General features: G+C 39.6%; 3 protein-coding genes across 3 annotated transcripts in view; 2 read left to right on the forward strand and 1 right to left on the reverse strand.

Moving 5' to 3' along the window:
• Window positions 1-4,783, reverse strand: part of LOC130915150 (zinc metalloprotease ZmpB-like) — a 61,012-nt gene extending 56,229 nt beyond the window's left edge. The window contains exons 1-2 of the mRNA XM_057834960.1: window positions 4,657-4,783; window positions 4,283-4,384 (exon numbers count right to left, since the gene is read on the reverse strand). Coding sequence (XP_057690943.1) covers window positions 4,283-4,288 — 6 coding nt within the window. The 5' untranslated portion in view covers window positions 4,289-4,384; window positions 4,657-4,783. The remainder of the gene's footprint in view (window positions 1-4,282; window positions 4,385-4,656) is intronic.
• A 161-nt stretch (window positions 4,784-4,944) lies between these two features.
• On the forward strand, window positions 4,945-11,897 carry LOC130915144 (gastrula zinc finger protein XlCGF17.1-like). Its single transcript, XM_057834948.1, has 3 exons — window positions 4,945-5,103; window positions 7,867-7,994; window positions 10,304-11,897. The coding sequence occupies exons 2-3, from the start codon at window positions 7,989-7,991 to the stop codon at window positions 11,294-11,296; spliced, it is 999 nt and encodes a 332-aa protein (XP_057690931.1). The 5' UTR covers window positions 4,945-5,103; window positions 7,867-7,988; the 3' UTR covers window positions 11,297-11,897.
• Window positions 11,898-16,459: 4,562 nt separating this feature from the next.
• Window positions 16,460-26,527, forward strand: LOC130920477 (gastrula zinc finger protein XlCGF26.1-like). Its single transcript, XM_057843746.1, has 3 exons — window positions 16,460-16,858; window positions 17,117-17,235; window positions 23,528-26,527. The coding sequence occupies exons 2-3, from the start codon at window positions 17,230-17,232 to the stop codon at window positions 24,884-24,886; spliced, it is 1,365 nt and encodes a 454-aa protein (XP_057699729.1). The 5' UTR covers window positions 16,460-16,858; window positions 17,117-17,229; the 3' UTR covers window positions 24,887-26,527.
• The last annotated feature ends 1,115 nt before the right edge of the window (window positions 26,528-27,642 follow it).

Genomic DNA, 27,642 nt, shown 5'->3' on the forward strand with positions numbered 1-27,642 from the left:
GTTCGACAACGCAGCACCTCACGAAAATGGCGAGGAGTGGCATATACAATAATTAATAGTGATGCAAGTCAGTAATGTCAATGTTTGTTAGCTAGGTAAACTGCCGTATACTGGCTATTATCATGGTATTGTAACGTTGGTTCCCTACATTATGCATACTTTCTCACATTGCTGAATGTTTGTTGCCACTGTCGCAATTTTATGACGTCAAACTCTACACGCGCTGGATGATCCCTTTGTAGCCACAGCAACCTATCAGATGGGTCAATAATGTGGCCCAGTCTGATCAGGCCCAATTCCGATTTGGACTATTTCTAAGAAAAAAGGGTGAACTGCCAGCCATAAAATTTCGATTTGAGGACTAAACAGATTGGAATCATGTATCCACCCATCCTTCATCATCTCTTTCACGATCATTGATGGTGATAGAATTGTTAACCCATTGCCACTGACGGCCATCGGTCAGGAAATCATTCTAGGATATTCTACAAACAACTAATAAACAGAAAAACAAGCTTCTGCTGTGCATTGGAATGTGTTTATCACTAGTAGACGTCTAATCCATTTGAACTGGGAGGGATGGCAGCGAATGAATATTCATTCATTTGCTGCCATCCCTCCCAGTCCAAACGGATTGAACGTCTATGGCCGGTAGTGGCAGCCAATGCCAAGCAAAGAGGTAATTTTGGGTCATTTAAGGTCATTTAGCCTTTGATTCTCAGTTACTTCCTGTTGATTTTGGGGTATTACATGGGTCACTTCCTGTTCTTTAACTCAAGATAAACAGGAAGTGAATCACCCAAATGAATAGCCATTGACTCAAACTCAACAGGAAATGACCTGTTAATGCCCTAAAATGAACAGCAAATGACCTGTAAATGGCCAGAAAATCAGACAGAACGACTGTGAAATGTGAATGCTCTGGTTTCGAATGAACAAACGTTCCCTAAGGGGCCGTTTACATGGTGACTCTCCGAGAATACGAAAAATTTCAAATTTGCATTCATATGGGCCCGTCTCCATTCGAACAATGTCGAAATTCCGCATGTAAACGATGTAGTATTCATGCCAGGCCCTAGGGGGCGGTGCAGATTTACAAGGCGATCGCGAATGATGCACTTTGACCCTAACAAGCTCCTCAGCCCGGAAAAAAATATGCCCGCCCACTCGAAGCAATGGCATTTTTCTTTTGTTCAAAAAAGGCAGAACAATGGAAACATTCAACATATTTAGTTTAAAAATATTATTAAAACAGTAAATTAACGCAGACATTCTGCCATATTTGCTGTTTTTAATGTTTAGTAGCACCGCTGCTAGGGGTGTGACAAAATATCGAAATGGTGATATATCGTGATACTTTGTATCCCAAAAGGTTATCGATATGCTCCTGCCAAGAATCGATATCGCGTTAAAAAGGTGTCAATGTTTAAAAAAAATAAATTAAAAAAATTAAAAAGGAACCAACAAGTTGTTATCAAAATCTTCCACCATAATACAACCCCTATCAAAAAGTATACAATCAGCAGTCTCGGAGTAGCACTCACTCAGACATTTTATCAGGTAGAACAAACTCCGATAAAAGGCTTGGAAAAATAATGAACTATTTCAAAAGTGCAACTCTTTAGCATTCAGAAACACTAAAAGAAATGATTAAAAAGCAATGTGGTGGTCAGTAAATGGTAATTTTATAGAGCAAGTGCAGGGAAATATATATGGAATCACTCCATTCTGAGGAAAAACAATATGGAATCATGAGAAACAAACAAAGAACTAACAATCAAAACTAGGCTGCAGCTATCGATTATTTTAGTCGTCGATTAATCGATGAACTAGTTATTTCGAATAAACGAGTAATCGGATAAGGAACATGAAAAATTAAAATCCCTGGGATGAGCCTCAAACGGTATAAAAAATGAATAAATGAGGATCTATGTACAACAAAAGAACAAATGGCTAACTTACATAACATTTTATTGCATTTAAGTTAGCTGACGTTTGCCAACTTTAAAATTTTTTTTTTTTTTTTTTACAAAGCTCTTAACAAATGGTTCAGACTCATATTCGCCTATAAATTAAATTACGAATGCATTAAAAACATTAGCCCAAACAAAAATGTAGCTTACGTTGGTCTTAACAGGGAGCAGGTTGATTCAGCCATGTGAAATGAGGCAGACCAGAGGGCAATGTATCCACCCTAATCAATAAGACTAAATTTAAACACTTTCAAAATAAACCATTACTTTAATTAAACGAATACTCGAAGCAATTTAATTCGAATATTTTATTCTTATCGAATACTCGAGTTAATCGATTAATCGTTGCAGCACTAATCAAAACACATCTCTAGTATTTAGTCGCACCACCTCTGGCTTTTATGACAGTTTGCAGTCTCTGAGGCATGGACTTTAGTATTCTTCATCAATTTGGTTCCAACTCCCTTTGATTGCAGTTGCCAGATCATCCATGCAGGTGCCATGCTGTGGACCATTTTTTCAATTTCCACCACAGGTTATCAATAGGGTTGGGATGTGGGCTATTTGCAGGCCATGGCATTGCCTGAATGAGTCTTTCTCCAAGGAATGCTTTAACCCTTTTAGCTCTGTGGCATGACGCATTGTCATCTTGGAAAATGACAAACATTTTCAATTGAGGGATAAGAAAGCTCTCGAAGATTTAACCACAGCCATCTCCCCAGTGCCTTTGCCTGACATGCAGCCCCATATCATCAAGGACTAAGTAAATTTCTTCTTCAGGCAATCATCTTTGTAAATCTCACTGGAACGGCACCAAACAAAAGTTCCAGCATCATCACCTTGTCAAGAGTCAAGAATCTGCATTGGACAAGGTGCCAAGAGTCAAGAATCTGCATTGGACAAGGTGATGATGCTGGAACTTTTGTTTGGTGCTGTTCCAGTGAGACCTTAAATGGCCCAAAACTACCTAATTGCCTGGCATTGACTGCCACTGACAGCCATCTGCCTTCAATCCGTTTGAAGTGGGAGGGATCCCAGTTCAAACGGATTAGACGTCTACAATGATAAACTAATTCCAAATCACAATAGAAGCTTGTTTTTCTGTTAATTAGTTGTTTGTAGAATATCCTAGAATGATTTCCCGACCAATGTATCGATAATTGTATCGCCATATCGTCAGATCATTGTTATCGCGAGCTTTGTATCACAAATCGTATAGTATCGTGAGGTACCAAGAGGTTCCCACTCCTAACCGCTGCACACGCCCAATGTGACATGTACGAGTGCTGACGTTATCGGCACAGTCTTGCGCCGCGGGAGCTTTTGATATTCATGCGAAGCAAGCCCCCCTCAATCCCCCGCAATCGGATTCTTCCACTTTAGAGGCAGGATTCAGAATTTTTCGTCTTCGCCGACACCATATGCACACGAGACCATTCCGCTACTCAGTCATTGCCAAAGAGAGCCACACAGTTTTTCGACCTCTCTATCAACTCTCTCCTTCGATCTCTTTGTTTTTGGATTTAACTATCAAATGGATTATTTTTCGTTTCCTCATTTGCTCGCGTTTGGATTACGTTTTGTTGGACTAAACAAGTCTTTTTTGGGGCTGGCTGAGGAAAACAAGGAAGAGCGTTGAGCTGGGCTTTTTACGTTTTGGAACCTACAGACACCTTTTTAAAACGATATCTCAATTCTTGGCAGAGCGTATCGATAACCTTTTGGGACACAAAGTATCACAATTTATCACTATTTTGATATTTAGTCCCACCCCTATTGAAATTCACAGCAGAAAGAATAGCTCGTTTTTTTTCTGTAGAATATCCTTGAATGATTTCCTGACCTACGAGTCGATAATTGTTGTATCGCCATATTGCGAGATCATCGTTATCGTGAACTTTGTATGGCAAGTCAGATTCAACCCTTAAATACCTGCAACATGAAGCAATTATCAGAGAAACCCAAATTTTGAAAAATAAGGTCCTAATGAAACCTTTTTTTCACATTTGTAGAAAGAAAAGTCCAAATGAAAATGTGTAATAAGCGCTCTAATGTCTATAACCCTTGCTAAATCTTTTTTTTTTCCTCATGGAACCTGCAGATGCATGTGTTGACTTGCATCCATCATTTTATTTTCAAAAAGAAATGTCAAAATTCTGAATTAGTCTCAAAATCATGAAATTTTAGGTGCATCAAATGTGATACATTTGGCAATAAAGGGATATGGGAATTTTGCCGTACAGTCACAATCACATCAAATCAAGTCTGATATTGCATAAAAAGTAAAATTACCCATGACGTGATCTTACCCTCATTCTCTTTTGTTTTCCAGTTGCTCGTCGTGGCCTGGATTTCCTCTCCTCATCTTCCACGTCCCTACTGTTTAGCTTAATGTTCTTGATTGGGTTGGCCTTCAAAACAAGTCGAAAAGCGTCTCTTACAAATAAATGTAATCACTCTAATGTTAACTGAGCGACCCCCTCCCCCTTATAACAAAATTTACAATTTGGAAGTGGCATTAAACTAAAGCAATCGAAATGCATTCACGTGTCTTGGCTAGCGAGCTATGCTGAACAAAACGAAGTTATGTTAGCCTGCAAAGCTTCAACATTAAGCCAAACGACTTCTACTAAGCGTTAATATGGGACGTTTTAGCCCACCAAATTCTTATTTTAGTACTTACCCGATGAGAATACTTTGAAGGAGCTCGTTTGGTTAGGAGGTGGGAACACGAAAGAACCACAAGTCCCGTGTAGAGCAAGAGAAAGCGCTTCCGAGTGAACCTACACCGCCATCTGCTGGGTTGACGGTTTGGCGAGAGATCCGGTTCTGAATGTCACTACCCGATCGTGACGGCCTACCGGATCGCGACGGACTACTACTGCGCTTGCGCAAACCGATATGTACGTTTTGATTTAAAAAAAAAAAAAAAAAAAACATCAAATGACGATGCCATAGATAGAAGTAGTGATGGCAACTTGAAACTGAAACTTCAAAACCCGCTCCGAACCGATGACGTATATTTTCAGTGAACCACTGCTCCGGAAGCACTCTCTCTTGACCGGGTCTTGCTGTTCTTTCGTGTTTCCTTCTCCTAACCAAACGAGCTCCTTTAAAGTATTCTCATCGGGTAAGTACCGAAGTAAGAATTGAGTGGACTAAAACGTCCCATTTTAAGGCTTAGTGGAAGTTGTATGGCTTTATGTTGAAGCTTTCCAGGCTAACATAACTTCGTTTTCTTTAGCATAGCTTGCTAGCCAAGACACGTTAACGCAGGTGTCGGGAACCTTTTTGGCTGAGAGAGCCATAAACAACATTTTTTTTTTTAAATGCAATTGCCTGAAAGCCATACAATATGTTTAAAACTAAAAAATACCAGTAATGTGTGCATTTTATGTAATTTCAACATTTTAAAAGTACAATAAGTCTCTGAATTCTTTTTAATAACATTGTTATGCTGTTGATAATCAATGATGAGTATTTCTTACCATTAATGCGACTTCTGGTGCTGCATGGTGTTACTAATGGCTTTGTAGTCTGGTTCATACTTGATAAGGTTAAGCGTCATGCAGGTATTGAGAAACTTAGGATACGTCTCTTTTCACGTTCACGGAGAAGCGACACGAATCCTCTTGTTGGTTCCAACCATACACTGAGCACCATCAGTGCACACCGAAACAAGTTTGTCCATTGGTAGATTTTTTTTTTCTTTAGCGAACTCAATGAAGGACTTAAATGAATCCTCCCCTCTTGTTGTCCATTGCATAGCCAAAACTGCCAGACTTTCCTCATGTAGTGTGTCACCGATAGTGTTGTCACAGATTACTTGAAAAAGTAATTTAATTACTGATTACGCCTCAAAAAAGTAATCTTGTTACTTTACTGATTACTTCTTTATCAAAGTAACTAAGTTACTTTAAAAGTAATTTGTCACTTACTTTATACCCATTTTTCTCCCTTTGCTGCCTCAACATAAGAATGACAACAGAAAACTGTCATCACATGTAATTGACTTTCCGATGATTGAATTTAAAGGGGAATAACAGAATTTGGCGCTAGCTTAGCCACTCCGGAGCCCTGAAACTAACAAATATCTGACAAACTGCTTGAAACTTGTTGAAATCAACTCCACCGACCAATTAAACCCCGCTAATTCTAAGATTAAGCATAATGTCAAAACTTCTGAATTTCGGGTTCTGGTTAACAGCATATCAGTGCCAATGTAAAACAATGCAAACTGACTGCTTAAAATTGCAAATGTGGTGGCGGGCGCGGATGCGCGTCCACAACCCGGAAGTACTCCTCTCAACACACACGCGGTCAATTTGGCCACAAAACGTGGCGGCAACTAAGCACTTTACACTCAATCGGACTTACAACACATCCCACAGATGCTAAACGAACACATCACCTCACGGCATAAATGTGCAACACACATATGATGTAAACAAAGCTTGCCAACTTGGAGCGACAACTGCCCGTCGTTGCTACAGCAAAGCTACGAAACGGCCACGCATATAGGAAGTTCAACCTTTTGCTGATACCCTCCAGAATGAAGGAAAAATACTCACCTTCATTCATGGATATCCAAAGATCAACATTCCCTCAACACTCGCCCTGAAGGCCCACGCCTTCAGTCCACCAACACATGTGACACGAGACCAAAACAGGAAATAGCTAAGAGGATGTCATGGAAACACGTACCAGGAACCTTTTATTTTAGCATTTTCTATTCAAAATGCTCTTCGTACATGACTAAAATAATCTTCATTTTACATACGTTATGAGGCAATGAAAAAATAGTAACGCAGAGACACTAAGGAAACTAACTTCAATCAGATTACTGGTGTAGAAAAATGAACATGTTAGATTACTCGTTACTGAAAAAAGTAATCAGATTACAGTGACGCGTTACTAACTAACCAGTGACAACACTGGTCACTGACAACATACCTTGCGATCACGCTGAACTGTGATAAATTGCTTACGTTCGTTGACTCATCCAAAGCGAGTGGAAACAAATGGAGCCGAATTTATGTCCTTCACTTGCGTTGCCTCAATTTGATTTGTTTTGACATCATGATGATACAATTGTGAACAGTTCTTGCTGACAGGGGCATGTCTTTTATCCGTTTAATGATCTTGCTTTTATCCGAAAAGTCGTCCAAAAGTTCATTGCTTTCCGTTACTCACAATTGCTAAAGCCCCAGCGAAGCTAGCTGAATTCCAGTCACCTTGTTTGTTCCAAACATGGAGTTGCAACTGACTAGCATGCACTCTTGTAAGAAGCTCTTGACATCCTTTCTTCCTGTTGTCCCCTGCCGGATATTTCGATGCAAATGAAGTATGGCGGGTGTCGAAGTGCCGCTTTATATTTGACCTTTTCACAGATGCAATTTTATCATTGCATATTAGACACACCGCAGAACCTGCTCTCTCCACAAAGGCAAATTCCTCTGTCCATTCCTGCTGAAAAGAACAATACTCCTCGTCTTTTTTTTTTTTTTTGCCATCTTCTCAAAAGGGTTTTTAAAATTAGCGGGGAAAACAAAACTAAAACCGTGGGAAAATTACTACGCACATGCGCACATCAGCCGCTCTTTTTGACAGCAAAATACGGCGACCCCACTCGATCTGTGTCTGCCTCATCTTCGTTGCCAATTTTTTTTTTTTTTTTTTAGAATTAGAGATTTGTCTGCGAGCCAGATGCGGCCTTCAAAAGAGCCAGATATGGCTCGCGAGCCATAGGTTCCCGACCCATGCATTAACACATTTCGATTACTTTGACTTTATGGTAGTTGTAAATTTTGTTTTTAAAGGTCGGGGGGTCGCTCGGTTAACATTATAGTGATTACATTTAATTGTATGAGACTCTTTTTGACTTGTCTTACAGATGCGACAAAATAATCCTGACCGAAGGGGGACGCAATCAAAAACATCAAGCTAAAGAGTACAGACGTGGATGATGAAGACAGGGAATCCAGGTCACGAAGAGAAACTGAAAAACAAAAGAAAATGAGGGTAAGAGCACTACGAGTTGTTTTACTTTTTATGCAATATCAGACTTTCTTTGATGTGACTGTGATCAGTGTGACTGTAGGGCAAATTCCCAAATCTGTCTTTCCATACAAAGCTCACAATAGTGAAGATCTCACGATATGGTGATACAACAAATACATGGGTCGTGAAATCATTTCAGGATATTCTACAGAAAAAACAAGCTATTTTCATCCTTCTGTTGTGAATTTCAATGAGTTCATCACTCTTAGACATCCAATCCATTTGACCTGGGAAGGTGGCAGTTCGTTCATTTGCTGACATCCCTCCTACTTCACTTCAATGGCAGCCAGTGAGTTAACAATGCTATCTATCATCATGGCAGTGAAAGAGTTGATGAAAGATCGGTGTCAGTAATAAAGTGTATTTACCAAATCTACAGCTAAAGGGTTCTTAAGGCCAAATTATCCCGGCTCCGCCAAGATGGAGCGGTGGAGCAAATCCGTTTCCATTCTATCAAATTGCCACTCCTCGCCATCTTGGTGAGGTGCCGCGTTGTCGGACACAAGCAGTGGGCGAACGGTAGTGTTGTCCCCAAGAATGCAGTCTAATAATTCTTAAAAGTAATTGAGTTACTTTTGTTGTTGTTGTGTATGTTGTATATACCTCTACCAGGCATGTGCCCGTATGATAACCTTAAGCCAAAATATCACGATAATGCACTGTTTTTCAACCTTTTCTGAGTCACGGCACGAATTTGCATTGGAAAAAAATTTCGCAGCACACCACAAAACAAAAATGCTCCAAAATTACTTTCTGTAAAGTATATTTAATAATAAAATCTTAAAATTTATACCTACTCAGTGTGAAACTTGAGCCAGTTTCGACGAACACAAGGCCGATATCCTGCCAGGAATTATCGTCAATAAACAAAAAAAAACATTTGTCTTAAGACCACTCAACATTTGTCGAAATAAATTAAACAGAACTAAAAAAAATGTCTTCGTCAGGTTATAACAAAATTTGATAATAATGGAGCCTTCCTTCAGGTATAACACTCAAAAAAAAAAAGCCGAACTCAAAAAAACAAAACAAACAAAAAAAACTTTCTACCTCGATTATGATGAGTGTATGATTATCTGAAAAATGTCTATACGCTGCAAATAAAAATATTTATAAATAATGTAAAAAATAAATACAGTGGTATGAAAAAGTATATGAACCTTTTGGAATTTCTCACATTTCTGCATAAAATCACCATCAAATGTTATCTGATCTTCATCAAAATCACACAGATGAAAAAAATGTGTCTGCTTTAACTAAAGCCGCCCAAACATTTATAGGTTTTCATATTTTAATGAGGATAGTATGCAAACTATGACAGAAGGGGGGAAAAATAAGTGAACCCTCTGCCTAAGGAGACTTAAAGAGCAATTGAAACCTATTTTTACCAAACAATTTAAGTCAGGTGTGTGCCCAATAACTAATGAGTGCTTTAAAGCTGCCCTGCCAACTATAAAACGCACACCAGGTAAGAATTGTTTTGATGAGAAGCATTCTCTAAAACCCTGGACGTTCATCAGTCGACAGTCAAAGAAGTTTTCTACAAATGGAGAGAGTTTGGCACTGATTGTTGAAAATTGGTTTGAATTGCTCTTTAAGTCTCCCTAGGTAGAGGGTTCACTTATTTTTCCCCCTTCAGTCATTGTTTGCATACTTTCCTCATTAAAATATGAAAACCTGTAAATGTTGGGGTGGTTTTAGTTAAAGCAGACCCTGTTGATTCATCTGTGTGATTTTGACAAAGCTCAGATCACATTTGATGGAGATTTTATGAAAGAAAGTGAGAAATTCAAAAAGGTTGATACTTTTTCATACCACTGGACATTTTAAATAAATGCAAGTCATGAGCCGATCACACGTGCGTTTGAAGGGATAAAAATGGGCTGGCACATTCAGCAAGTGAAAAGAGGTTAGCCCAGGGTCTCCAAACCAGTCCTCGAGGGCCGCTGTGGGTCCTGGTTTTTGTTCATTTCGATCAAGCACAGACCTTTTAACCAATGTAGTTTCTACTGACTGCAATCAAGTGATTACACTTGTAAAACACCAGATTGGTGAAAAGGTATGGTCTTGTTTTGTTGGAGTGAAATCCTGCACCCACTGCGGCCCTATGTGGAATAGTTTGGAAATCACTGGATTAACCGCTGAACCCTTCACATTTTGGCTGCCAGTCTGAACAAGGACTTGGTGTCGGTAAAAAAATATACAACATGAAAATCATGGTGGGACACTGAGCAAATTGAGCAGATCACGTGATATTTTTCCTTTTCCAGTATCCTGCAGACGTCACTATTAAAGAGCTTCACCCTCAGAAGCACGATCCCCTCCACCTTAAACAGGAGGAGAAGCCAGAGACCCCAAGCATTAAAGAAGAAGAACAGGAAGATGAGATCTCCGAGTTTCCAATGACTGTCATTGTGAAGAGTGAAGAAGATGAAGGTCCAAGCGAAAAGAGCGGAGCAGCGAAACCTTCGATCGACAGCTCATTTCAACACCCGACAACAAAAGGAGAGGGAAAATCGCGACTTGATGGTTTGTTAGCGCCGCTCTCAGACGGTGACGACCTAACTTCACAGTCTTCTGATATTAACACTGATGTGGAGGATAAAGACTTTGACCAAAAAGCTTCAAAATCCTTAAACAAGTCCTCACTGAAAAGAGGCACAAAAGTGGTTCGGAAACCGATTACCTGCTCACTTTGTGATAAAACATATTCTAAGAGTAATCACTTAAAAAGACACATGTATACACACACTGGGGAGAAGCATTTCGCCTGCTCATTTTGCGGTAAAAGATTCACTGAGAAGTCACATTTAAACACTCACACAAGAATACACACTGGAGAGAAGCCTTTTCAATGCACAACTTGTGGTAAACAATTCGCTAATAAGGGATGTTTAAACAAACACACAAAGATACATACTGGAGAGAAGTCTTTTGTCTGCACACCTTGTGGTAAACGATTCACCGAGAAGGGACAGTTAAGCAGACACACACTCACACACACTGGAGAAAAGCCTTATCTCTGCACAAGTTGTGGTAAAAGATTCATTGAGAAAAGAGATTTCAGCAGTCACACAAGAACACACACTGGAGAGAAACCTTTTGCTTGCTCTCGCTGCGATAAAAGATTTTGTACGAAGCAAGTGTTAACAAGACACACGCGTACACACACTGTTGAGAAACCCTTTGCCTGCTCTCGTTGCTATGAAAGATTTTGTACGAAGCAAGCGTTAACAAAACACACGCGTACACACGCCGGGTGAAAAGGCTTTTCTCTGCAGGCTTTGTGATAAAAGATTTACCCGGAAGGAAGATTAAAACAATCACTCAAAAAGACCCACCCAATTTACTTCTGGCGTACTCCTTTTTAGAATTTGACATCTGATTGTCGACAATACTTTGTTTTTTCCCTTCTTTTTGTCGTTGTTTGTCCAATTTCCAACCATTTATTTATTTATTTATTTTTGTATTTGTCTCGCACATTGTAATAATTTGAAATATGCTTCATTTTATGGGGCAGGGTTTCCCTTACATACAAGATATTGTGGCGGCACGCCACACTAAAATAAAAGCCGCCACGCCTTGCAAATGATTTTTTAAATTTTTTATAAATCATTATTATTTAAACATTTTTAAGGCAGTTTCAAACTAGCAGTAGCCTAATGATACGGGTTCAGCGGAAACCTATTATTTGTGTATGGCAATGTCCGTAATTATGCGAGGCCCCCTTAAAAGACGAACTGTGACGTAGAAGGAAGCGAGAAGGAGAATGGGCGAGATGGCGGTTGCATGTTCCGGCAGCCCGCTGTTATTTTGTTACTGTTTTTCTTTATTATTGTTACCACAATAAAGTGGGTGAACCAATACAGACTTCTGTCCTTCTTCCCCATATCCGGGGCATTACAGTAGTTTGGATCGGACATTTTGGCAAAGTGAGCGGTGGACAGCCGTCTTGGATGGAAGGCCAAATTTGAATGAATTTGCGCCGAGAGCCTTGTTGGATTTCCAGAGCGCCACCGCGCTAACTTCGACAACGAGGGGCAGGCGTACTTAATCTGTGCTATCAGGCTGTTTCGGCAGACGCAATCACGGCTGACGAAACCGTGATAAATGCGCTTTTTTTTTCAAGTTTTGCGAGCTCTGGGACACTCCAAAAATGACTGTCATGCCTCTCCTTGCTAGGTTAATGGTACCTCGATGTGCGTTTGCGTGTAAATGTAGTTCACGAACAACAACAAAAAAAACTATTCACCTTCTCATCCGTAACTAGTAAAACTCTTTACACGGCTATTAAAATTTCCCCCCTACTCCTTGAAATGGGTCCGTTGCCAGAAGGACCATGATTGTTGTGGTAATGTAGCACGTATTAGGGCTAAATATATGGAAAAATAAGGACTACGACACGGGTCTGCAACCCGTGGCTCTGGCAGCTCTTTAGCACTGCCCTAGTGGGTTTCTGGAGATTTTCAAAGATTTTTGAGAATAGAAAAAGATGTGGGACGGAAATATATATACAGTGGGGCAAATAAGTATTTAGTCAACCACCAATTGCGCAAGTTCTCCTGCTTGAAAAGATTGGAGAGGCCTGTAATTGTCAACATGGGTAAACCTCAACCATGCGAGACAGAATGTGGGGAAAAAAAAACGAAAATCACATTGTTTGATTTTTTTTTTAAGGATTTATTTGCAAATCATGGTGGAAAATACTGTAAGTATTTGGTCAATACCAAAAGTTCATCTCAATACTTTGTTATGTACCCTTTGTTGGCAATAAGGGAGGCCAAACGTTTTCTGTAACTCTTCGCTTGGTGTAAAGAAATCAACTGTGGGAGCAATTCTTAGAAAATGGAAGACATACAAGATCACTGATAATCTCCCTCGATCTGGCAAAAATCCCAGAACCACAAAGGGGGACATAGTGAATGACCTACAGAGAGCTGAGACCACAGTAACAAAGGCTTCTATCAGTAACACAATGCGCCGCCAGGGACTCAAATCCTACACGGCCAGATGTGTCCCCCTGCTGAAGCCAGTACACGTCCAGGCCCGTCTGCGGTTCGCTAGAGAGCGTTTGGATGATCCAGAAGAGGACTGGGAGAATGTGTTATTGTCAGATGAAACCAAAATAGAACTTTTTGGTATAAACACAGGTTCTCGTGTTTGGAGGAGAAAGAATACTCAATTGCACCATACCCACTGTGAAGCATGGGGGTGGAAACATCATGCTTTGGGGCTTTTTTTTTTTCTGCAAAGGGACCAGGACGACTGATTTGTGTAAAGGAAAGAATGAATGGGGCCATGTATCGAGAGATATTGAGTAAAAATCTCCTTCCATCAGCAAAGGCATTGAAGATGAGACGTGGCTGGGTCTTTCAGCATGACAATGATCCCAAACACACAGACAGGGCAACAAAGGAGTAGCTTCGTAAGAAGCATTTCAAGGTCCTGGAGTGGCCTAACCAGTCTCCAGATCTCAACTCCATAGAAAATCTGTGGAGGGAGTTGAAAGCCCGTGTTGCCCAACGACAGCCCCAAAACATCACTGTTCTAGAGGAGATCTGCATGGAGGAATGGGCCAAAATACCAGCAACAGTGTGTGAGAAGCTTGCGAAGAGTTTTACAGAAAACGTTTGGCCTCCGTTATTGCCAACAAAAGGGTACATAACAAAGTATTGAGATGAACTTTTGGTATTAAACAAATACTTATTTTCCACCATGATTTGCAAATAAATTCTTTAAAAATCAAACTGTGATTTTCTGTTTTTCCCCCACATTCTGTCTCTCATGGTTGAGGTTAACCCATGTTGATAATTTCAGGCCTCTTTAATATTTTCAAGTGGGAGAACTTGTACAATTAGTGGTTGACTAAATACTTATTTGCCTCTCTGTATAAGCTGTTTACAGATTACTTTTCATTGTGTCACAGCGTAGTTTTGTCAGTGATGCCCCATGAAAAGATATACTTAAATATCTGCAGAAATGCGAGGGGTGTATTCACTTTTGTGATACACTGTACAAATAGAACTTTTATTTGTGTTGGGGACCGGTTAGTTTGTACTCGAGTACATCCAAGTGAGCTGGTGAGTCTGAATTTGTTTTGTTTTGTATTGGTTGTGGATAGTGATGGCCGACGAAGCTTCTTGTGAAGCTCCGAACCACTTGGCCAAATCAATTCGAAAATAGATCAGTTCATAAAACTTCCCAGTGATATATCCTGGCAACAGATGGAAGTGTAGGTGCCCACAAGGAGTCATTCCTTTGAAGTGGGATGCACACAGGAATGCTGATTTTGATGTGCTATTTCGTTGGACAGCCCACGTTTATGCTCATCGCACCCGCGCTCTGTTCACATTTGATGCACTGCCACTGAGACTTACCATAAGATCGGAGGAAAGAGTAAAGTACATAATATGTAGATGGCCGATATCCAAGCAGCTAATGAAGTTCTATTCAAGAAAGACTTCACACTCCAGATGATTTCAGAGATGCTCTACCATGTCTCCCTTTTGTGAAACTAACACAACAAAAAAAGATGTACAATCAATAATACTGCTGCAAAAAACAAAAAGCTATCTGCATATGGAAACACATTTGCCTTGCATAAAATAGTGCTGAAAAAAACCTAATCTGGATGCCTCAACCATTAGTAATTACAGGCCAATATCAAATCTGACATTCCTGGGGAAAATTATCGAAAGGGTTGTGTTCGAACAGATCCAGACTTTTATGATGCAAAACAATCTTTTTAACTCATTTCGGCCACAACACAGCACCGAGACCGTGCTTATCAAAGTCCTAAATGATATTCGTCGGAATACCGATGCAGGCAAATCATCTGTTCTGCTACTATTGGATCTCAGCGCCGCATTTGACACGGTTGATCACAACATACTACTCAACAGATTGGAACAGTAGGTAGGGCTTACTGACACTATTCTTCAGTGGTTCACATCCTATTTAGAAAATAGGGATTTCTTTGTGCCAATCGGAAACTATCAGTCAAAACGAACCAAATTCAGGTGTGGAGTCCCTCAAGGGTCAATTCTTGGACCACTCTTATTTAACATCTATATGCTTCAGTTAGCTCAGATAATGGAACAGTATGACATCTCCTATCACGCCTATGCAGATGACACACAACTGTACATTTCTGTGTCCCCACATGATTATAGTCCCTTAGTCTCCCTGAGTAAATGCATTCATCAAATCAATGAATGGATGCGCCAGAATTTTCTCCAGTTAAATGTGGAGAAGACAGAGGTGATCAATTTTGGGCCAAAAAAGGAAAGGTCAAAGATAAGCAGGCAACTAAGCACTTTGTCACTTACAGCTACAAATCAAGTCAGAAACCTTGGCGTAATTATTGACTCAGACCTAAAATTGGATAGCCATCTAAAGTCTGTCACTAAATCCGCTTATTACCACCTAAAAAATATAACCAGAATTAAGGGGCTTCTGACTCAACAAGCCATGGAAAAACTTTTTCATGCATTCATTTTCAGCAGATTTGGACTATTGCAACGGTATATTTACAGGTCTTGATAAAAAATCAGTCAGGAAGCTGCAGCTAGTACAGAATGCTGCAGCCAGAGTCCCCACAAATACAAGGAAGCTGGACCACATTACACCGGTTTTGAAATCGCTACACTGGCTTCCAGTGAGTCAAAGGATAGACTATAAAATACTACTGCTCGTCTACAAAACACTTAATGGCCTTGGACCAAAATACATGCTTGACTTGTTAGATTCCTATGAGACATCTAGACCCCTAAGGTCGTCTGGAACCGGTCTTCTGTATGTTCCAAGAACAAGAACCAAGCAGGATGAGGCAGCATTTAGTTATTATGCTCCTCACCTCTGGAACAAGTTACCTGCACGTCTGAAGTATGCTCAAACTGTTAGCTCTTTTAAATCAGGGCTAAAAACGCTTTTGTTTAGCACTGCATATCCATAACTGTCTATATATTTCAATCTACTTGCTTTCTTTTCCTCTTGTGCTTATACCCATTGCTGATTTCTATTATTATTAGTAGTAGTAGTTTTTGTTTTATTTTTATTTTTGTTTTATTTCTATTTATTTATTTTTATTCTATTTGTGATTAAATGCGATCGTTTGTCTTGGTTTTTACGTTGTATTGATTTAAATGTGATTTTTATGATCTTCATGTGATGTAAAGCACTTTGAATTGCCTTGTGTTGAATTGTGCTATATAAATAAAGTTGCCTTGCCGTCAAAGTACAAAACACATTCTCTATCAAAAGAAAAATAATCCAGAAAAGTCGTCATGAGAGTTGAGCTGGAATGGATCACAGTAAATAAAAAAACAAACAAATTCTGGTTTGCATTCTCGTCCTACTGTTTTTTTAATCACAAAACAAAACGACAACTAAATGACACACTTTGCCAAGCGAGAAAGACAGAATCGACTGCAATAAAGATAATATGACCCAACTCAAAAATGGGTCCCTATGGGAGTTGTCTGTCACTACCCGATCATGACGGCCTACCGGATCGCGACGGACTGCTACTGCGCTTGCGCAAACCGACGCCATTTTCTCCTGGGGGATGATGGGATACATTGATATGAACGTGTTGATTTAAAAAAAGGAAAAAATAAAAAACATCCAATGATGATGCCACAGATAGGATAGAAGTCGTGATGGCAACTTGAAATTGAAACTTCAAAACGTGCCCCGAACCGATTACGTATATTTTCAGTGAACCACTGCTCCGGAAGCGATCTCTCTGGACCTATCCGGGACTTGACGGTCTTTTGTGTTCCCTTCTCCCAACCACACGAGCTCCTTCAAAGTATTCTCATCGGGTAAGTACTGAAATAAGAATTTGGTGGACGAAAACGTCCGATCTTAAAGCTTAGTGGAAGTCGTTTGGCTTAATGTTGAAGCTTTGCAGGCTATCGTAACTTTGTTTTGTTTAGCTTAGCTCGCTAGCCAAGGCACGTGAACACATTCCGATTGCTTTGACTCTATGCCAGTTGTAAATTTTGTTTAAATGGCGGCGGTCGCTCGGTTAACAGTGATTACATTTAATTGTATGAAACGCTTTTCGACTTGTCTTAAAGATGCGACAAAATAATCCTGACCTAAGGCGAACGCATCAAAAACATCAAGCTAGGAGAGACGTGGAAGATGAGGTGAGGAAATCCAGGCCACGAAGAGCAACTGTAAAAAGAAAATGAGGGTAAGATCACGACATGAGTTGTTTTACTTTTTCTATGTAATATCAGACTTGATTTTGATCGTGATCAGTGATTGAGGCTGTAGGGTTAAATTCCCATATATGACTTTCCATACAAAGCTATCGGCTGCAGCTATCGAATATTTTAGTAATGGAGTAATCGACTGAAAATTCTATCGAGTAATCGGATAAAACTTTTTTTTTTCTAAGTAAAGAGCAATTATAAATATACATGAGAAAAAAAGACATTTAATCCAATATTGAACCATTTTCAGTCAATCAAGGTCTTTATTTTCTATGTTGTGGCGTTACTTTTTACATAATTCTCTCAGAGGAACGTGTAGTGAGTGAGTACATTGTTGAAAATAGCCAACAATTGCATCTAGGGTGTGACAAGAAAAAAATCGCTTCGTTCACTCAAAAAACTTCTAGATCTTATAAAAAAAACTTACCTAAAAATGTAATTACGCTTGATGACACACATCACTTGAAAGCTACGTGTTTTTTCCACGTTTCAATTGAATTTCCATTTGTGTCAAACTATTTTTAAGTTCTAGTTAAGTTTTAAGTTAGTCTAAACCAGGGGTGTTCAAACTTTTTGCAAAAGGGGCCAGATTTGGTGTGGCAAAAATGTGGGGGGCCGATCTTGGCTGACGTCCTTTACGTAGAACAATACAATACAAATTTTAGCTAGCCGTTCTGTGTGTCACATTTGCTTTATTATAGGGCTGCAGCTATCGAATATTTTAGTAGTCGATTAATCGATGGACTAGTTAGTTCGAATAATCGAGTAATCGGATAAGGAACATGAAAAATTAAAACACCTGAGTTGAGCCTCAAACGATATAATTTTTTTTTCTAATGAGGATCTGTGTACAACAAAAGAACTATTGGCTAACTTGGATATAGGGTTTGTCTGCTAGCTTAAATGCTATTAAATGCTAAACTTTTTTTTTTTTTTTTAACAATGCTCTTAACAAGTGGTTCGGACACATATTCCCACAAAAAACGGCTAAATATACCTACAAACTAAATTAAGAATGCATTAAAAAAACATTCTCTCAAACAAAAACTTAGCTTATGTTGGTCTTAACAGGGAGCAGTTAGATTTAGCCATGTGAAAAGAGGCAGACCAGAGGGCCTTGTATCCACCGTCATCGGTAAAATTAAATGCAAACACTTTTAAAATCAACCATTACAATGCCACTTTAATTACACGAATACTCGAAGCAACAAAATTTAGTTCGAATATTTTTTTCTAATCGAATATTCGAGTTAATCGATTAATCAATGCAGCATTAAGTTTTTGTTTTTTTTAAATTAATAATTTCAACAATTTTCCAACTAGCCTTTGTGGCATTCTCTTTCGACTCTCGAGCTCTTGCGAAATACTGCTGCTGTGAAATTAAACTAGCTTCAAGTTGCTTCAATTTCTTGCTACGTATCTACCCTGTAATCTTGTCGTACATGTCAGCGTGTCTTGTTTGGTAATATCGCCTCATATTGAACTCTTTAAAAACAGCAACTGTCTCTTTGCAAATGTCGTTGCGTATTTTAGTGACGAAATAGTCCAGTTTCCACCTATCCTTGAAGCGCCAGCCGTTGCAGTCAACTTTTTTTGTTGTTGATTGTCGCCATTTTAGAAAATTGGGAGTAAAGGGTCACATATGGTAATGTTGCTTAGAGTGCTGCTCCCTTTTAGTGGATAAATGAGGGGCAGCATTTAGTGTGTAAGCTCCTTCATATGCTTGTAGCAGTACTGCTGACCAATTTATTAAGTCTGTGTGCGGGCCAGACGTTATTGATTTTATGACAGAGGCTGGGGGCCGGATGAAATCTGACCACGGGCCGCATTTGGCCCCCGGGCCGGACTTTGGTCATGTCTGGTCTAAACTGTAAGTCCTGATAGGATTTTGAGTTTTTGCAGTGTTCAAAATAAATGTATGATACCTGCTGTATTTGAGCACATTAGGGACCAGTGCTACTTGGTGTTTTATTCAGCAATGACTACTGAGCTAAAACTGACAGTTAGCTTTATTATGTTTTCATTTTACACCCTCATTAATCTACAGCGCTGTGTTTTTACAGATTAAATAAAGCCTGTATGTAAGACACATTAGCCACGCATTGACAGTGGTCATAATCAATAGAAACCTAGCCCTCCGAAGGGCTAACGTTACATGTGCGAGTGACAGTAGCGTTGTATTTATTAGCGCTGAGAAGTCTACTGTTTAAAGATGGCGGCTGTTTACTAACGCTGCCCAGACGCGGCCGAGTCTGTCATTTCGCATCTAGTTCTAAATGCGTGCGATATCTATGAGACTCATCGGACACTACCTGCTACCACACTAGCATCATGCGGGCGTAGTTTGTAGCGGCTGTCAGCTGCAGTAAGGTTTTTTCTATTGCTTGTTGACGCACGTGACAGCGCGTTGTCCCTCATTATAAGTAGTCCGGGCAAAACGGGATGATTAGAGCTGGCAAAATTAAACGATTCCTCGAGGTGAATAAAATTACTCGGATCAGTTTTTTAAACTCGAGTTGCTCGAGTATTCGTTTCAGCTCTACAATAAGGCAATACAACAAATCGCCATCAAATGTGATCTGATCTTTATCAAAATCGCACGGATGTAAAAACAGTGTCTGCTTTAACTAGGCATGTGCCGGTTACCAGTTTCACGGTTTACCGTGGTGTGAAAACGTTGCAGTTTCAAAACCACTAAAATTTTCCGTCAGACCGTAGTACGGTATTCGCCATTTTTCATGTGTCAAAAATGCAGCCAGAAGTGGCGTGGCGCGGCAGCGCTCACCCCCTCCCATTTGTTTCTGTGTGTGAAAGTCACGCTATCGGCTAGACAGCAACCAAACCCAAAAACAAATACTCCAAACATAAGTCGTTCTTTTCTTCAATTTATTGAGCTCTCAAATCATGGTAAGTGTAATATACAAAATAAATACATTTAAAACGTTGTACAATTGTATTTTTCCATGTGTGAGACGTGAGTAGCTTCAACAGATTAGCACCATGGAAAAGTTCGCTAAAAACAAAACACATTTTCCTTTCAAATTCGATATACGCACTAACTAAAAGCTTACAAAGATGAATGTTAGCCTAAGCTTAGCTGGAAGAGCAACTTCGTCGAGTGTTACAGCCGCAGAGTGAGAAAACAAGCTTGATTAGCTTGAATGAAGGGGGAAAAAAAGGCATAGCATCAAAGATCGTTAATTGACGAAAGATGATCGTGCCCTAAGCACAAATCCACGTTTGTTAGCTCAAGCAGAGGTCTCACTCCCAATGTTTTTTTTTTTTTAGATGAAACCTTTCCACAACAATATTTACATTTTAACTAACTTTTACATTTTTAACTAACTTATACTAACTTGTACATTTTTAACTAACTTATTAACTTATGAATTCTTTATGTTCTTTTTAACACAAAGGCATGACCGGATTTGACACAGTGGCTGAAAATGGCAAAACTTCACTTGAGCTTTTCCACCCTCAAAAAAAAAAAAAAAAAAAAAAAAAAAAAGTCATGCAGTATACATTTTTAAAAATTTTATTCAGAAGTGTTTTTACTTTTTACAGAAATTATTTTGTTCTTGCTCTAATCTTAAGCAACTTGAGCTGTGGCTGTGGGTATAGTCTATTAGTTATATTTTAATTTTATTTAAAATGTTTTTTTTTTATTGATAATGCATTTATATTAACAATATATTCATGTTACAATTTGCAACTATGTTCTGAAAAAAAAAAAAAATCCTGTTCAATGGAAAGTTATTTTTTTTAACCCATGCATCTCAAAATAACACATTTTGTAGCTATAATTGCAATTGCAATACCGTGATACCGTGAAACCGCGGTATTTTTGCTCACGGTTATCGTACCGTCAAAATCTCATACCGGCACATGCCTAGCTTTAACCTATTAATGTTTGGGTGGTTTTTGTTTTCATATTTTAATGAGGATGGAATGCAAACAATGACAGAAGGGGGGGAAAATAAGTAAGTCAACCCTTTGCCAAAGGAGACCTAAAGAGCAATTGAAACCAATTTTTACCAAACAATTTGAGTCAGGTGTGTGCCCAATCATTAATGATTTGTTTAAAGCTGCCCTACCCACTATAAAACGCACACCTGGTAAGAAGTGTCTTGATGAGAAGCATTGTCTGATATGCAACATAGCTTGGTCAAAAGAGCTGTCTGCGATCTGCGACCTGCGATCAAGGATTGTTGATTTGTATAAAGCTGGGAAAGGATACAAAACCATCTCCAAAAGTCTGGGTGTTCATTAATCGACAGTCAGAGAAGTTGTCTACAAATGGAGAGAGTTTGGCAATGATTGTTGAAAATTGGTTTCAATTGCTCTTTAAGTCTCCTTAGGCAGAGGGTTCACTTCTTTTTCCCCCTTCTGTCACTGTTTGCATAATAGTCTCATTAAAATATGAAAACCTGTAAATCAAGGGTCCCCAAACTACGACCCGCGGGCTGGATACGGCCCGCCTCCACATTTGGTCCGGCCCCCTGAACAATATATATATTTTTTTCAATATGGTTATTTATTTCCTGGCTTTTTTCTGTGAAGAACCCAGAGAAGGTATTTGGTTATTATCTATTTAATTAATAGTGTTATTATTTATTATTATATTATACCATATTATATTTAGGGCTGTCAACGATTAAATTTTTTAATCGAGTTAATCACAGCTTAAAAATTAATTAATGGGAATTAATCACAATTCAAACCATCTATAAAATATGCCATATTTTTCTGTAAATTATTGTTGGAAATGAAAGATAAGACACTAGACGGATATATACATTCAACATACTGTACATAAGTACTGTATTTGTTTATTATAACAATAAATCAACAAGATAGCATTAACATTATTAACTTTCTGTTAAAGTGATCCATGGATAGAACGACTTGTCGTTCTTCAAATATAAATGTTGTCCAAGTTATAGAAATTTTATATTAAAACCCCTCTTAATGTTTTCGTTTCATAAAATTTGCAAAAATTCCAAACAAAAAATAAACAAGTTGCTCGCCATTGTTGATGTCAATAATTACACAATGCTCATGGTGCTGAAACCCATGAAATCAGTCGCACCCAAGCGCCAGAGGAGGGTGACAAAACACCCAAAAACACAAGTAACAAATGGACATGACACTGTGCTGTCATTTTAATCTGTTTGAGCGGGGCATGTGCGTTAAATGCGTCAAATATTTTAACGTGATTAATTATAAAAAATTAATTACAGCCCGTTGCCGCGATAATTTTGACAGGCCTAATGATATTATATCAGGGCCATTTGGGGGCCCTAAGCAAAATAATGCAAAGGGGCCCATATTTTTGGCCCACCATTTCGTCACAGTGTACTGTGAAACCCATACGTACATATTTTGTATATTAATTAGATTTTGTTGCACTGCATACTTCAAACTTCTCACCCCAAATGATTGTCAGTACTTACAGTAGATAGCGCCAAACCTTTTTCTAAAAGAGGAAAGAAAAGATAAGGAAGAACTTTTATTTTTTTAAGCTTGTAATCAAGTATCAAAACTCACAAAAGTCAAATAAAGCAAACTAGTCAACAAAATAGAATATAAATTAAACAATTGCCAGATTGGGGGCCCCCTAGTGGTCAGGGGCCTTAAGCAGCTGCATAGTCTGCGTATAGGCTGGGCCAGCCCTGATTATATTATATTATAATTATTTTTCTTTTATTTACTTTTGTTCCGTGAAGAATCCAGAAAGGGTTATTTGATTGTGGCTTTTTGAAAAACAAGAAATTTTTACATTTAGGCACTCCTGCAATTGTCACACTTTTTCTGTTACAAACTGACCCGGCCCCTCATCAGAGAAGGGAAAACTTATGTGGCCCTCACAGGAAAAAGTTTGGGGACCCCTGCTGTAAATGTTTGGGTGGTTTTAGTTAAAGCAGACCCTGTTTATTCATCTGTGCTATTTTGACAAAGATCAGATCACATTTGATGGGGATTTTATGCAGGAATGTGAGAAATTCAAAAAGGTTGATACTTTTTCATACCACTGTTCATTTTAAACAAATGCAAGTCATCAGCCGATCACACTTGAGTTTGAAGGGGGAACAAATGGACTGGCACATTCAGCAAGTGAAAAGAGGTTAGCCGCTGAACCTTTTACATTTTGGCTGACAGTCTAAACAAGGCCTTGGTGTCGGTAAAAAAAAACATACAACATGATAATCATGGCATTAGACTGAGCAAAGCTCGACTTTAGCAAATCATGTGATATTTTTCTTTTTCCAGTATCCCGCAGACGTCACTATTAAGGAGCTTCACCCTCAGAAACACGATCCGCTCCACGGTAAACAAGAGGAGTCGGAGATGCCGTACATTAAACAGGAGGAGAACCCAGAGACCCCCAGCATTAAAGAAGAAGAACATGAAGATGAAATCACTAAGTGTCCAATGACCGTCAGTGTGAAAAGTGAAGAAGATGAAGGTCCAAGCGAAAAGAGCGGAGCAGCGAAACCTTTGAGCGACAGCTCATTTCAACACCCGTCGACAAAAGGAGAGGGACGATTGCAACCTGACGGTCTGTTAGCGCCGCTCTCAGACAGTGACGGCGTAACTTCACACTCTTCTGATTTCAACAGTGATGAGGAGGATAAAGACTTTGACCAAAATGCTCTAAAATCCCTAAACAATTCCTCATTGAAAAGAGGCACAAAAGCGTTTGGGAGACCTTTTACCTGCTCACTTTGTGATAAAACATTTTCTCAGAAAGCTCACTTACAACGACACATGTATACACACACCGGGGAGAAGCCTTTCGCCTGCTCATTTTGCGATAAAAGATTCGCTGAGAAGTCACATTTAAACAGACACACGCTGGCACACACTGGAGAGAAGCCTTTTCCCTGCTCAGTTTGTGATAAATCATATTCTGAGAAAAATCAACTACAAAGACACATGTATTCACACACTGGGGAGAAGCCTTTTCTCTGCGCAAGTTGTGGTAAAGGATTCATTGACAAAAGAGATTTAAACAATCACACACTCACACACACTGGAGAGAAGCCTTTTCCCTGCTCAGTTTGCAGTAAAAGATTCTCTCAGAAAGTACTACTAAACTTTCACTTTAAAATACACACTGGAGAGAGGCATTTTGCATGCTCAGTTTGTGATAAAAGATACTTCAGAAAGTCACATCTAATCAGTCACACAAAAACACACACTGGAGAGAAGCCTTTCGTCTGCACATCTTGTGGTAAACAATTTACTCATAAGGGACATTTAACCCAACACGCCAAGAAACACACTGGAGCGAAGCCTTTTGTCTGCACATCTTGTGGTAAAGGATTCACCGAGAAGGGACATTTAAACAAACACACACTCATACACACTGGAGAAAAGCCTTTTGTCTGCACAAGTTGTGGTAAAAGATATCTTGATAAAAGAGATTTAAGCAATCACATGCGTACACACACTGGAGAGGAGCCTTTTGCCTGCTCTAGTTGCTATAAAAGATTTAGTACGAAGGTAAAGTTAACAAGACACACGCGTACACACACTGGAGAGAAGCCTTTTTCCTGCTCTCGTTGCTATAAAAGATTTTGTACGAAGCGAACGTTAACAAAACACATACGTACACACACCGTGTGAAATGGCTTTTCTCTGCACACTTTGTGGTAAAAGATTTACCTGGAAGGAAGGTTAAACAATCACTCAAAAACACTCACAGCTTACTGCTTTTACAATTTGACTTCTGATTGTCAACAAAACTTGGATTCTTCCCTTCTTTTTTTGTTGTTGTTGTTTGTCCAATTTCCAACCTTTTATCTGAATAGTTTCAGGGTAGATTTTTTTTAATTTGTTTTGTGCATTGTAATCATTTGAAATCTGCTTCTTTGTAGAAGGACTGGACCTTTTTAATTTTACTATCAAATATTTTTCCTTATATCTGAAGGCCCAAGTACACCGCCTGCTTGATCGTTGCGGTTCCGGTCTGGTTCAGTGTTGCCTGCGTGCCACGCAGTCCGTCAAAAACAGGCAAATCATACCGGCTGCTGCACGGCTACGGTCCGCCAACCTCGTCCCCCCTGTGAGCTCTCGCGTGATCGCGCGCGATAATGTGCCATTTAAAACAATGAAAAACACACGGAGTCTATACTCATCAGAGAAGCAGAGAGAGAGCACATATTTTCTTTGCATATTGATATTTTAGTTAATCTGGAATTAAGAGACAGACATGACTGCATCATGATGAGATCAGGACGGAGAAACACACATAATAGGACACCTTGCAGCTTCCTGTTTTATATTGTCCTTATAGAAAGGATCTGCTGCATCATAAATGATTTTGTGGGTTTCCACCTCCATGATGAAGCGCTCATCATCCATCTTCGCTCGTGTTTAAACCGTGATTAGGCACCTGGGCTGTTACGTCCAGGCCCAGCTCCGCCCATTTTGTCGGATGCGTGTCCGGCAAAAATAGAAAATAGCCTATACCATCCGGCGGGCATGCGGCACGCCGGAGGTGGTTCGCAGTCAATCCGGAGCACTGACGCGGCCGGTATACGTTGAACAATAGGATATAATGGGAACGGATTGGCTCCGGCGCTGTTTTTTACCAGAGTCGGACCGGAAACGCAACGATCACGCATGCGGTGTACTTGGGCCCTTACTGACTTGCTTTTTTGTAAACTGTTTTTAGCGCTCTGATCTGTAAATATGGGTTGTATATACTTGGCATTTGCCGATTACCTGTTTGAAAGTATACCGTGGTATGAAAATGTCAAGGTTTCAAAACTACAAAAATTTTCCATCATACATTCCTCGAAGGTATTAGCTATTTTTCATGTCCCAAAAATGCATTGACACATAAGACACGAGAAAGAAAGTATTTTTCCCCCAATTGCTAAATAAATGGCATGGTCATGACAAATAAGTCTTGTGCTAAAGGGAGTATGAAATAATAAAAATGCATTTATTCAAGATGACATGGCAAAATTACTCCATAATCAGGGGTGCACATAAGTGGTCCGCATGCGCGCATGCATACTGGACGTAGACAAACGCGCTGACCCTCAACGGTTTCCATACGCTTTTGCGTACCGATGGCTGACCACTGTATTTGCAGCGGACACGAGAAAATAACTTCTCAAAAAGTCGAAGAGGCAGGCCACACTGAGTAATTACGTCGGTGTTCCCCCACCCCCGTCAAAAGACAGACGACAGAGACGTCACCGGAGCTACCGAAAAAAAGGACTTTTGCTGAAAAGTGGCTACAGGAGGTACCATGGCTAGAAGCAAATGATGCTCGCACGGAAATGTGGTACAAAATGTGCCGTGAGAATCCCAATTTCGCCGATAAGAGCAGCGCATTTTATGTAGGGTCAAGGAATTTCAGCCATCCAGACTTTGAAAAGCACGAAAAAAACAGAGCATGTGGCAATTACGCAAACTATCGATGTCAAACAGGACCCCATTCGCCCTATGGACAAGTGGCTGAATAGGGCGGAATAAAGGTAATGAACAGCGACATGCACTGACAAACGTGTTTTTGCTCGCATTTTACAAAGCTAAACATGCACGTTCAATGAGGTCTTATGAGGAGGACATCTCACTTTTAAAAAGGCTTGGAGTTAATGTGGGAGCCGCATAATGCCCTTTATTTTGAATTGGTGCTTTTTATTTCTTTACATTTCACTTCAAAGTAATGGCAATTTTGTTGTGCCAGTTGATGTTTCTGAATGAGAATTGATTAATCAAGCATTAATTGTTAATATGATTAAAGTTAATTGGCTCTAAGTAAAGCTTGTCATAAATTTATCGCATCAGGCGGGTCGGCTCTCAAGCTCAATGAGGACCAAGTCACATCTCCAGGTCCTCCTCTGAGAACCTGGGCAAAAAAATTATGTGCACCCCTGTCCATAATGGTCAAAACTGTCGACTTCACCTTTACTGTCGCACCTCCCGAACGATATGCCACTTAAATCGGGCTTATGTCATTTCCTTTCTCCGGCTTCGGAGAATGTAAACAAACCAAGAGGCGTGACAGCTAGCCGACATGCTAACCCGAACCGAGTGATTATTCAAAGTCTTCGAAGTGGAAAATCTCACATAACTAGCCCGGAACATTTCACATGACGACTGGGCAGTCGATTGGCAAACCGCCCGGCGGAGAGCAATTTACAGCTCGTTCCCCGGAGGAGGGCGGCTGCAGTTGTTGTGCAGCTAATGTGCATGAGGAGAGCTTTTTACATGCCTATCAATGATCAAATGTAAGTAGTCCTTTATTTAACGAAAGTTTGTAGTGTTGACTTTGTAATCGCTGTATTCGCGGCTATTTTTAACACAAAGTTGCAATTTCTGATCGGTCGGAAAATTTGACGGAAAACCGGGCACATAAAGAGGGC

This window comes from Corythoichthys intestinalis, chromosome 1, assembly GCF_030265065.1.
Source record: "Corythoichthys intestinalis isolate RoL2023-P3 chromosome 1, ASM3026506v1, whole genome shotgun sequence".
NCBI classification, from domain to species: Eukaryota; Metazoa; Chordata; class Actinopteri; order Syngnathiformes; family Syngnathidae; genus Corythoichthys; species Corythoichthys intestinalis.